Source organism: Perca fluviatilis, chromosome 12 (genome assembly GCF_010015445.1).
Source record: "Perca fluviatilis chromosome 12, GENO_Pfluv_1.0, whole genome shotgun sequence".
NCBI classification, from domain to species: domain Eukaryota; kingdom Metazoa; phylum Chordata; class Actinopteri; order Perciformes; family Percidae; genus Perca; species Perca fluviatilis.
In genome coordinates, this window is record NC_053123.1 from 19507535 (window position 1) to 19521172 (window position 13638).

A 13638-nucleotide genomic window follows, 5' to 3' on the forward strand; every position below is an offset into this window, starting at 1 on the left:
CAAAGCAGTCAGTGGAGGAGGGAGTTTCTCCCAAGAGGTCAAGCAGATCTGAGGTCAGAACGAGGATACCTTTCCGGAGATGGGAGCTGCAAAGTAACTATACAAAATTAAAATCCAGAATTGTTGAAGTCAAATAGGCCATTAAAGTCTGAACAAGTCCAAGTCATTTTTGCACAAGTTGAGGGTTTAAAGAGATGGCATCTGCACTACACACAAAAACAATAAATAAAATAACACAGGCAGACACTCATGAGGCCAGGCAGTCTTCAGATTCCAGCTTTCATCTGGCTGTTGGGTGGTATCACCTTTCCCAGGTGGATCCCCACGGTCAGTCCAAACTCCTTGGTGGCATGCTTCTCATGGACCTCAGGCTTCAGCTGGTAACCCTTCTCTCCATCAAAGCAGTCCAATGGAGTGAAGGAAAGCGTTTTTTCTCCCAGGAGGCCTTGCAGTCGCGTACGCCAGCCCTCCAGCATTGTGCTGCTTGCCTCAGAAGGATCAGAAGATGGAGCCCAGAAGTTCTGAGGAGCCAAAACCGGAAAGCCACAATAGTGCAGGATGCCATTCTACAAGAGAGAAACACATTAGTCACTTGGATGTAACGGTTAACAGTTGATTTAATGCTTGGTTGAGTCATATCCTGTTGCAGTACCTGTAGTGGCCACAGTGTGATGTTCATGTCTCCATTAATGCCATTTGCACTGAACATGGACTCACGAGATCCAGTAGTTTCTTGTCCTGTGCAGGAAGCCAACAGATTGGGCAGGGGGGGGCTTTACTCTAGTATTGCAATGTAAGCCTCGAATTTATTTTACCTTGAAGATTCCCTGGCTGTATCGCTGTATCACATCTTGGCATAGGCCGATGTGAGCACCAGGTCGATCCAGCCCTTCATGATTGCAGGAACAGTGAACCAGTACATGGGGAACTGAGAAGTAGGGCTTACAATTAAATTAGTTTAACAGAGGGTTTATCACAAACATTACTATCACTCAGCCTCTACCTGAAAGAGGATGAGGTCTGCCCGAGTGAGTTTACGTTGTTCCTCAGTGATGTCAGCACACAGTTTTCCTTCCTCCCATGCAAGTTTAGTCTCCTCCGCATAACAGAAGTGATCACCATTCTTAACTTCCCCTGCAGAGACACTAGGCTTCAATTCTGAAGACCACAATCAAGCAGAACTTTTTAATTCCAGTAAGATATTTATATACCAGTGATGTCCTCAGCAGTAGCGGTTGCTTTAAACTTCATGGCATACAGGTCAGATGCTTCCACTGTGCAGCCATGAGCAGCTAAAACTTCTACTGCAGCATCTTTGGCGGCAGCGTTGAATGAGCCAGAGCTCTGGTGGGCATACACGATCAAAACTTTCTTTTCAGCTAAACCAAAGATGAGCGCACATCAGATTTTAAAAAAACAACAAAAAAAACACAACTCTGCAAGTCAAACACTAGCACAATATGAGATACAACCTTAAATCAGAACATTGGGCACATACCATCAGAACCCTCAGAAAAATATACAAAAACACAGCTTAACAGCTCACCCATTCTAAAGCAGGATGTCAACTGTAAATGATATGCTTTACAATTAGCTGGTATGTAAAGAGCAGCTCATTCTGGAGTAATTCTCAAGGTGCCTGTTTTATACACCACACTCAACGCGCAGCCTTCTGGCTCATTTGCACTCTCACAGGTACTGTCAATCAGCAACCATGGTCATCAATCAATCCGCTGGTATCTCTCAAGACCCTTATCAAAATGGCTACATATCTTTCTACACACATCTCTTATTGAACCTGGACTGCATTATTAAATGAGGAGTGGAATGTATGTATCACTAAAAGCCAAGAATATGTAGGTTTTTTATCAGTCAAACCAGCTGCAGATTTAACCCATTTTAAACACAGGATACACTTATAATAGTCTTGCACATACATCTTCTAATTCAATGTGTGTTTTTCCCATTTTAGCCTGCCCAGAAAGGACAGTGCCTTGTGTGTCTCTGTTTTTGTGTCTTTTATACAGTAACCGTGTGGATATTTTGAGAGCATGCATGTCTGTCTTTGTCTGTCTGTGTACAAGATGTTTAAAAAATGTTGTGCCACTCTTGATGTCTTCGAACCACATGAAGCAGATGTGGCTCAGTGATTCTCTCATATTGTTACTGGTTTCCAGCTCTGTTTTCCTTGACATTACTTTCCTCTAACGAAACAGTTGCCTGCGGTCGAGCTCACTCACGAATGTTGCCCTGTAAAAAAAAAAAAAAGCAATGGACATCAAAGGCATGAGACATAAGCTGGCACACATCTGGGACCAAAATCTGCCCTGAGTCCCATCTATCCAGCCACTGAAGAGGAGGGATTAATGAACAACTGCAACATATTTGCACATAGGCGTACATGCATGCAAGCACGCCGCATGAGTGAGACATATGGATGCAGTTTGTCAGCTATCCTTCTTCCCATTGTCTCTCCTTTTTTCTCTACTATTGAAATTGATTTAAGTTGTAAGGGTTGGTAGGCATTTGTCAAATTGCATTGTTAAAATTGAAAATTATGAGGCATTATGGTGTTTATGAGGCCGACTCTTTTCATCTCTGTTGCCCGTTTTTTTTACACTATCCCCACACTAGTATGTTGGTCCTCATTGTGCTTCATATTGAGCCTCTGGCTGCATTCCCTCTGTTGTGACGGGAAGGGATTGTGTGTTTTTCCAGGAGGTATGTTTTTATGGTTTGTGATGTATTGAGCTACATGATCCCAGACTGATTTGTTGCAAAATTGCATGAAGTACTCGCAAGTATGTTTCACACTTTCTACTACATGTGTCAGGTGTTTGGTGTGTGCTGCTCAAGGCTTGACAGAACATCTGCATCCCAGCTTTAAAAGCTCCTTTACATAAACCCACAACAATGCACTTATAGAGTACATAGGAGCATAAAAAAATGCACATACGTGCAGAGGCTCTCAGCTTGTTTATTATTCTGATAAATGCCGAAAAAAAATCTAGCCTACAGTGCCGTCACATGGCCAATGTGAGAAAATACAGCTATTTGGTCATTTTTATATGTGGCCAAACTTTTAATAAATTTTTGTATACTTTCTGCAACTAAGGATATGTTGTATTCAGATGGTACAAAAGTAATATAAGAATGTATTATTTTTTGTAAATGTGACAAGGACAACACTAACCTACCCATAGAGAAATTACCAAACTGGCCTACCAGGGGCCTAATGATCAAGAGGCCCCTAAGCCGGAGCATCTATTGGAAGTAAGTGTTTGTTTTTTGTTTTTTTTAAAGTCAGGGCTCAGTCAAAAATAGGGATGTCCCAATCTCCTTTCATACTGAGAATCTAAGTTGAGTAAGGATACCACATCCGATCAACTTTTTATTTTCATTATCAGGTTGTTAGATTTTTCCGACTGTGCATACTTGGGCTGCAGAAGACCTACACTAAAAAAATGTAATGCAGGTAATTTAAAATGATAAACATTTAAATATGGTTGGCAGCAGAACAGATACATAACTGTACACAAATAGAACCTGCATAGAAGATTTACTTTGCTGATTATTTCTGATTGTATAGTATGTCATTTCTTGTATAATACCTGTGGGAAGGGGTGTCACTGTGGCAGAAGGATTTGTACTCTTCATCTTCAGCATGAACTTGCAAAATGTCGTAGAGGCAAGATGGTGATGGGGTGAACACAGAGGGCCGTTTATTGCATCTGTTCCCAGGAGCACATTGCCCCATAGTGATAGTCCATCCAGTTTCCTGCTTTACAGAAATCGTCCTCCTACTTGTTACCACTAGATGGTGACAGTGCCCAGTTACTTCTCCAGGAAAGAGATTGATTTGATGCTGTTTATGGTTTAATCACAGTTTGTGAATATCTGCCAGAGCTTGAGTAGGTTAAGGCCAAAGTGAGTAATAGCCATCCAGATGGTAAGTCATGAACTGTGGCTGTATATTGGCAGAACAGAATCATTGTAAAGCAAGCAAACTGCAACCTTTAAAAGATTAATGTCACTGATCTAATCACTCAAATGACCATAAGTAAACAGAGCTCCAGGATTTACTGTGATACTTTTGGCGTACTCTCAGCACTGCTGCCTGACAGGGTTACAAATTAAAAGTCATTCAAGTCGTTTCAGCTGGAGGAAGTTTATGTCTTGCAGAGGGCTCTAAAATATCTACAAAATTTTTGCTCAGACACTTATCTGATTATATAAAAAAAAATTACAACAGATCTTTAAGAAAATGTGACAATCCCTTACCCCATTTTTAATGTTACATTATAATTAATTTAAGCCCAGACATATCATCTGAAACTCAGTATTAAAGATCTTCTAAAAACAGTTAATAGAGAGTTTATCAGCAGCTCTGGACAAGCTGAATTATGTGTGTAAGATTAAATAACATCAAAGTAATTATACAGTAAGTATTAGTCCACTAGAGAGCAGCATGCACCAGTAAGCGCCATGTTGCATCACCGGCAGCAAGGAAATTTTGCCTCATTTTTCATGACTTTGACATGGTAGCAGCTGCACCATTGTTGGATGTTTATACAATGTTTTAAGGTATAAACAAAAATTTTTTTTGACTCTCTGTGGTGGTACAAGAGTAACAGACAGTGGATGGAGACAATGGATGGAGTATAATTATATCACAGTCTCTGCCATGAGAGGAACTTTATGCTGCTGTAACTTCAGGTTTTGTGTGAAATAGTAAAATGTGAAAGAGGGCTGGTGACTAAGAGTGCTAACAAGCCAGTGTCTGTCATCTGTATGCATAAAAATAACATTGCATGTACTGTATCTAATCATTTGCCAAATGTAATTGTAGATAGATTTAACATCACCTTAAAAGTGGACTGATTCATCGTCCTTGAACTCTTTCAGACACTGGTGAACATAAATAATTAAGAGGCCTGTTTACTTTTGGATCTTAAATCAAAAAGCAGCTGAACCTGCTAGTACATAACCTTTTGTATATGCAATAGTAGGTATAGCGTACTGATTTCAAGGTGAATTATGCTCACATTCTGTTAATGTTCATACAGTAGGATGGGTGGAAAAGTGTTACTAAGACTGAAAACATCCCCAATGAGACATGAGTTCTCAAAATCACAGAGTAAATATATGAGACGAGATCAAAACAACATTTTCTTTCCATATCAAGAGCTTCTACAATGAAAGCCTCGAAAGAGGAATGTGCAATCTAATCTTTCTCTCAGCTTCAGTTCCTCATACATCTGTGCTATTCTTTATCTGGAGTAATGTTCACATCTCACAATACTTTCCTTATTACTGTGGACTGTAAACTTTTAGGTCAGCTGCAAAACCCATCTTTAGAAAATGCTACTAATGTACATATTGCATTCCTGGCTGTTCTTAGATATTACAGACCAATAAACTGCCCTCAGTTATAAAGAGGTAATAAAGGTCTGCTATAGCTGACAGCTGTGACTGCATGGCAACGGATGGTCCAGAAAAAGGAGCAACAGAAAAGAAAAGGAAACTAAAAAAACAGCATTGACATCAAAAAGTTGACATTTGGCCTTTAATATATGACATGCTAACTGCTATACTAATGCTATACACTTCAATGGACCAATGGACCAGTCAGTGCACAACACTCTACGCTCACCTTTGTCAGCCAAGTAGGGTTTTCTGCCCCTGAAGGCAACACGATGAAGTGATGTTCACTGAACTGTGACGGCGTCTAGCAGCAAAACACAGAGTTACATGGTTAATAGAGTGGATGACAGACAAACATTGCGCATATTTATTTAACAGTCATGTACCGAGATAAGAGTCACTGCTTCCAGAGTAAGTTCTCTGACTAAAGTGAATGTCTGTCTTCTCTGTTGCATTAACATGTCTTACACCTCTCCTACCTGTCTATTAACGGCTCCTGAGGAGTTAGAAACAGGTGTCCTCTGTAATGTCTGTCTTACTGAATTGGCGGAAGGATATAACACTCACATTTTAAATCACATGAAACCTCATACAAGCTTTCCCCTGTGTTATTCTCAGGTGTGCAACAAATCCATCTACTCTGCTTTTCCATTTAAGCTTCTTTTCAATCAATTATATTTCGTAAATTGTCTGTTTACTGCCTCATCCTGCTCTTCTGGGATGCTCCTTCTCTTACTTTACAGATGGGCATTTTGTGCCCAGGCCTGAAAACAAAACAGAACTAAGTGCCAGAAGTAAAACTATATAAAACCTTGTTAGAGACTGGATATGTTGTTTGTTATGTTGTCAATAAGCAGAAAGAGACAACTCTACTAAATAAGATAATAGCATAGTTCCTCACTTTACTTTTCACAAACTGCATGGTACAAACTTGGTACCACTTCATTCAATGGCATGAAAGAACAGCTCCATTTAAACTATTAAATATTCATGAATTATTTATTTTACTGTATTATTAGAAACTCTATTCTTCATATGCTTGCCTGTAGACAAATTGCACATTTGTTGCACATCACTGAGTACCAAAGACAATTTTCCGCTTAGGAACAATAAAGTTACAAATTGTTTTGCATATGTGGTTAGACTGAGAATTATGTTGTATTTGTCAAAAAGGCAAAGATCTTTATGTGCTCAAGTGAGATCTGGTGTTTTGCCTTTGACTGTTGAAACAGAACGATATGTTAATTTAGAAGAGGAAAAACGGATCTGTCCCATGTGTTGTTTGAATGATATAGAAAATGAGTTCCATTTTGTTTTCTATTGTCCTTTTTATTGTGAACAGTGTGATTTTTTTGTTTCAGAGGATAAAAGCAGAGATTGACTTGGTAAATATGGATGATGCTCAAAGACTGAGATGGCTGTTCACATATAGCCAATTATCTAGATAAGATAAGAAGAGGAAAAAAAGCTCTTTATCGAGATGAATTGTAGATGAGAATTTGTTGTTTGTGTGTATGTGTATATATATATGTATGTATATACATATATGTATATGTATATGTGTGTATATGTATATACACCTATATGTATATATAGTATTTGTATTCATGTATTTCTCCGAATGATTTGTATATGCGACAGGAAGATGTCTGTTAAATAAGTAAATTTGTGGTGTCTTGTAATCCCGTGTGGGATGGGCCAAAATGTTTGCCATGATACAGAAATAAAACATAACTAACTAACTAACTACTCTACTCTTACTTTGGGTTTTTGACCCTTGATTAGACAAGCCTTAGGCTCTGGGAACTCACAATGAGCATTTTCTTGTATTTTTATTTAATTTTAAAGACTAAATTGTTGATTTATCAATTAATCACCAGCATTATCATCAATGTAAATAAACATTTTTTTTATTTCACCTAATGCATTATTCTTATAATTGTAATTTGTGATGAATGCTGTTTTAAATTGACATTGTCTGATGTGTCTTATGGACATGGTGTCTCATGGAAGTTGTGCCAAAGACCTCAAGAAAATGTCTCACCTCTCTTCTCCTCTTCTAATCCCCTCATCCTCCTCATTGCTATAGCCATGGTGACAAAGCTGATCGATTTGATGTAATCTGATTCCAAATCAGCAGAAACAATATATGACAGCAGATGGTTACCAGACAGAGAGGAGAGCTGAGGGAGGGGGTGGGTGGGATAAATAGGGACCAAATTAAAATGAAACTACTTCAGCTCATTTGCATTTAAAGTATGTGATTTGTTGGTTACACAAGAGGGTTACAGAAACTGGAAAATGGACATGACAGAAGGTAAAAGTGATACAAAGTAAGAGGAAGTAAGGAGGAATAGAAAGTTGGACTGCACTTCTATGATTGACAAGTTTGTATATTGATTAAGTATTGTATAGTGTTTTTTTGCACATTATTTTTGTCTTTTTATGCTAAATTGCTGTGATTAATAAAGTATCTATCTAAACACAAACAAACACAGTGGGTCAACGCAAACGTTTTCACCACTGAAATACAGATCTTGCATATACATAGCATGCTGAAAATTAATTTGCTTTACTGCGGGTGTGAGCAAAATATTTTGCACATGCATGTTCATTAACACACATGCATGCATGAGCAGATGAGGAGGAGGAGATGAAAATGGAGGTTTGTGGCCCTGGCCTTTAAACAGATGGTGTCCAGACTGACACAGACAAGGAGTCAAACCCAGGAGAATTGGCATAGAAAAAGGGGGGAGGAGAGGACACGACACAGACAAGGTGGAGTGCAGCAAAGGGCACAGAACCTGAAAGTCCTCCTATAATATGATCACAAGTGATTTTGAAATCAAGTAGTTTTTTTTTTTTTATGTTGTCCTTTGGAGGTCCAGTTTTACAACGGCATTACAGACACAGGACTTTTTTCATCATCTGATTGAAATAGTCTTAAAGCATTTGGAAATAAAATAGATCATTTAAAAGGCTGGGTGGGGTTTTAAATCTTCATGGCATTGCATCACTAGTCTTGGCCAGGTGAGTTTATCCTACATATGCAGTACAGAGTTAAGGTTCTGAGAGATGTGGAGGCATCGAGCATTATCTATTCATTAGGCCTACTGCGATACTGTGAAGCTAGGCTTTAGATAAAAGAGGTCTCTCTCAAGAGAATGAATAAAACAGGAGGTGGTATGGTTAGATTGTAATAAATGGTAATTTTCTTCATGATGTACATGATGATAACACAGAAGATGATTTAACTGTTAAATGTTTTTGATGGATAGAAAGAAGATATTTTCAGATCTCATAATACATGTAGCTATGTGTCATTTATTATTACAGTGTTTGAAGTAAAATGAAAGGCCTGTCCACAGAACTACAGCACAGACAGGATTGATTATGACAAATGTATCTGTTCAAAGAACTCATAACCTAATGATTCATATCATCACATGCATTGATTTTCCTGGAAATCATATGACCTTATCCAAACCTTACTTCCCTTCGAGCATGACACTGTATATTCTGCATAAAGAGATATTCTGTTCTGTCATCTTAAAACATGCCCTGACAAACATTGGGTTAGCTAACCCAACATGGCATTCTCCTGAATACCGTATACATCTCTAAATAAGGACATGTCCTTTTTTCACCATTGGAAATTAAATAAAATAAGTGTTTGAGGCGATACTCCCAACACCTCAATATACAACACTTATCTAAATCAATGAAGCAGCTACATTAAGTCTAAACAGACTTAAAAAAAAACAATGCAAAGTAAAGGATGGGCTTCCTACCCTCAAATCAATCAGGTCCTCACTGAGAATGGTGTGCAAATACTGCTTTGCAACAATTTTAAGGAAATGGTCTCTATCCAGGGTGACATTTCCCATCGACAAAACAAGAAACGGTCCCATCTTGGAGAGAATGGTAATGATGTTAGCCATATGCCAAAGCCTTCTCAATACCCAAACATGATCCCCACTGAGCGTTTATGGTGCCATTTCTGACAGTGTCTGAGGAAACATTTCCGTCCATCGTCACAGAGGTAGAGGCCTTTTGGTGATTTACTCACAATGATTATGTTAGTAATGATTAGCACTGATATTTCACTCTAAGAGATGAGCAGATGAAAAATAAAATGCCAGAACCCCAATAAATACCACACCAACCACAACAGCCTACAAACACAAATTGAACCACAATATCCGGCTTTATTCTCCTGTGGTACATAGATACCACACATCCAGTATGTTGGCATAAAAGGCACTAGATTGAGTAGCCTTAATTATATTTGGTGTCCATTTATTTTTTCTTGCTTGGATAAATGAGCTGTTTAGATATACAGCCTCCATTCCCTCACCTTCCTTCTCCAAACCCTGTTCCTCCATCAGCAATGGGCCCATTAAAGTGCTGCAAATGGAGAAAATAAAAAGTGCTTTCATGAAATGAACAGCTTATAACCAAACCGAATGGTGTGCACAGATTCCCAGCTATTTACAGGGCCATTTAAAACTCTCATCACCAGCTCAGGCTTTACAGATATGACCCAATCTTTCTTCAGACAAAGGCTGAATTTACCTTTTTCTGGTTTTTATTTTTTCACGTTTAAATGGGCGGAACAGGTGGAGGCAATTTGAGACTATAACCCACATTTGACTCGATTTTCTTTAGACACAGGTGCTCACTTGACCTTATACTAACAGGATCCAGGAAAAAATGGCGTCATTGGAAGTTGTTGCCCGTCTAGTAGACTATAATCAATGTACGTTCATAGACAACAAGTTTGATAATAAGGTCACTGGGTAACCTTTAGAATGAAACGTCTGCACCTCGAACCAATCTAACTAATAAAGCTCTGCTCACGAAGGCGCGTTTCATCTGCAGGGAATGAAAGTGAAAGCTGAGTGGAGGTTTGGACAATAAATGCTCATTATCCCATTGTGCGTGTCGTCACTTCGCTCCAGTTTTATGGGGATATAGGGCTGTGTATCTTGCGCACAACCAGGCGAGGTTGGATGGAAGAAACAGGCAGAGCAACAAGCCAGACTGTCACTTACTGAAGGATGTAATGTGCACCTGACACCATGACGGACAGGGAGGAGGACGAGCGGGGCTGCAGAGCTTTTTCGCCCACGTCCGATCTTCAGCACTTTAATTCGACTGAACTGCATCAAAACCAAGACAGCATGGAGGCTGAAGGGGAGATAACTTTATGTGAGATTCAGTTGGCTCAGTTTTTTTTGAATGTGCAAGGTAAGTTAAATGTAATGCGGTTTACTTCTCCTGCACTCCTGCGCAGTTTCAGAGGTTCGAGATATTCTATAGGCTAGGTACAGATTGCAAGCTAAAATATTTACAATTTTAAAAAGCAAGTTATTACATTTTGAATGAAAAAAAAAGAACAGAAAATAATTACCACCCTTCAGTCTACTCCTGCGTGTTAGAAACAGGCTGCTAATCTGCTGAATAAGAAGTTCAGCGCAGAAAAGGAAGATATTCTGAGTTGGTAATGTGGTATAAAATGTCTTTTTCTGAGATAACATGCAAAAAGTGTTGCTAGATTAAGTACCAATGGCAGAATATGATGTTTATCTCCCTAATGTTTGGTAATTCGATTGTTGAATTGTTATGAGATAACAACAATAGATTTTAAATTATCGTTATTTTTACTAAATGGCTTGAGAGAAAGTCGCGTTTGTTTTTGTAGTCTTGATATTGTTTCAGCACCTCGGACAGCGTCTGTCTCTGCGAGCAGCAAATGTGTGGATCTGCCACTAGGGGTCAGCACGAGTCCCTTATTTCAGGGTCCTTTTCCTGGGCCAAGTTTTACTCAAATAACTAAATCTGACTATCAACAGAGCGGCAACCAGAGATGTGATGAACACAAGCAGACATGTTATCATAATGCAAATGTACTTTTAGGAATAGCCCATCACATAAGTGTTTGTCTTATTACTAAAATAATATAGGCTAATGCTAGAGTAAATCGAGCACAGTTAACATTAAAGATTTGGGTCACCTTTAAAAGTAAAACCACAAGTTGTTTCAAGTTCGAGATCCTCCATCTATTTAAGATGCCTTTAGTAAAACAAAAACTTTACTAAGAAATACCAAGAACATGTTATTTAAGAAAACAAAAAAAAAAGGTCTTTTTTTTATTTTTTTGTATAAAAATTTATTTAAAGTATCATAGTTAATTTTAAAATTTTTTTAAAGTATCAAAGTAAAATTACTAATTTCGTAGAATGGGACATTTACAGAATAATATTATCAAATATTATTTATGCTATTATATTATTCGATCATGATTAGTGATGCATTACTGTAATGTGTACATATACTTTAATATTGCAGCTGGCTAATATCTATATATATTTTATATATATTACCTTTTCTATATAAAGCTGGGTAGCTTGTGAATTACCTACTGGGGATCAATAAAGACTTAGTGATATAATATCATAATCTTGTTGATTATAGTTTGTATTATTAATCTGAATCTGGAAAGTAACTAGTTACTACAATTATCAGATAAATGTAGTGGAGTAAAAAGTGCAATATTTGCTTCTGAATTGTAGCAGAGTAGAAGTATAAAGCAGCAGAAAATGGAAATTCTCAAGTAAAAAAAATTGAGTGTGTGTATTAGTTGCTACCACTGGATGCCTACATGTATGCATTGATGTAGAGCACATGAGTTTTTGTGTATAAAATAAATTTCCCTTGCCTAAGTGAGTCATTGCTTTTGTTCCAATTCCTGGTCATAAAGTTGAAACAGAATCATTCCCAAAGATCTCTGGATGTGTTTTTTACTGACTTCTACTATTTTCTTTAGGATCTTTCCCAGTCTGAGGTCAGAAACATGATGCTCAGTCCTGACCAGCCTGAGTCTGACCTGCCCTGGGGACAAGGTGACAGAGAGACCCTTCTGGACACTTTCAATGTGCAGTGTGGGTCCATGCCAGCCAAACCTGAGGATGGAGAGGGCAAGGCACGCTCCGTGCACGTGCCCGCCCTCAGCAGGGAAGAGAAGAGGCGGAGGAGGCGCGCGACAGCTAAATATCGATCCGCACATGCCACCAGGGAACGTGTGCGCGTAGTGGCCTTCAACCTGGCCTTTGCAGAGCTGAGAAAACTGCTCCCAACACTCCCACCAGACAAGAAGTTGTCTAAAATTGAGATCCTGCGACTCGCAATTTGTTACATCTCCTACCTCAACCACGTGCTGGATGTTTAGGCTGTGAGGACCAACAGGAGTATGGACTGAGGCAGGAGGACTGTTTGTATGACAGCTGAATGATTTCTTGATATTGATACCAGAAAATTTGAGGAATGCCCTGTATATGGTTGGTTATGCAACACACTGTAGATTACAGTGTATCCTAGTTTTTGGAATATCACAATGATTGTTCATCATGGGAAACAGTTGCAGGACTTCAGGTTTAATGTCAGTAAAAGCATGAAAAGAATGCAAATATTTTAAAAGCTGCTGTATATTATATTTCTTTAGCCAAACTACTAAAACATTGCAATGATCAACCTTAAATTTGCTGCCTTGTCTTTAGTTGTGACTTAATGTTTGCACCAATTTGTAAATATATTTAATTCAATTACACAAAAAAATGTCTACTGGACATTTGTGTGCTTTAAATAAATTGTGACAGCTCAAGATATTCAAGAAACATGTTTGATGCTGTTTTGATGCCAGTTATGTTACAATTTCTCTGAACCAAGACGTTTCTGATCTGATCTGTTGGCCGTATTAGATTTTATCTTAGAATGTGACTTCTGAAAGCTCTTTTTTTATTTCAAGTAAAACCATTAAGAGACGCTACCAAACAAGCTGTTCCTCCACTACATGGGAGAGGTCTTGGTATTTGTTGGGGTTTCTCTCCCTCTGGATGGGGCAGATGTTTCTCCAGAACCAAAACAACCATGTTATGGCCATCCGTCTGCTTCCTCTCTGGGGACATACATACAAATGAGGCAGTAATGTGAACATAAACAAGAAATTCTAGTACTCATATTATGCTTTTTGGCTTTTTCCCTTTCTTTTCATTGTCTTATATATCTTTTTTGTGCACGTTATAGGTTTACAAGTGAAAAATCCCAAAGTCCACCCCAAAGGGACATCTTCCAGAGAAAACACTGCTCACAAATGCTCCAAACAGCTTTATTGTAGTCCAGCCTTTACTTCCGTGACGAACGTGCGTCACTTTG

At 38.5% G+C, this 13638-nt stretch overlaps 1 protein-coding gene and 1 pseudogene across 1 annotated transcript; one reads left to right on the forward strand and one right to left on the reverse strand.

Moving 5' to 3' along the window:
• Nucleotides 1-266: 266 nt before the first annotated feature.
• Nucleotides 267-7517, reverse strand: LOC120570076 (annotated as a pseudogene).
• A 2927-nt stretch (nucleotides 7518-10444) lies between these two features.
• On the forward strand, nucleotides 10445-13638 carry LOC120570242 (helix-loop-helix protein 2-like). Its single transcript, XM_039818483.1, has 2 exons — nucleotides 10445-10674; nucleotides 12254-13638. Exons 1-2 carry the CDS (start codon nucleotides 10666-10668, stop codon nucleotides 12653-12655), a joined length of 411 nt encoding a protein of 136 aa, XP_039674417.1. The 5' UTR covers nucleotides 10445-10665; the 3' UTR covers nucleotides 12656-13638.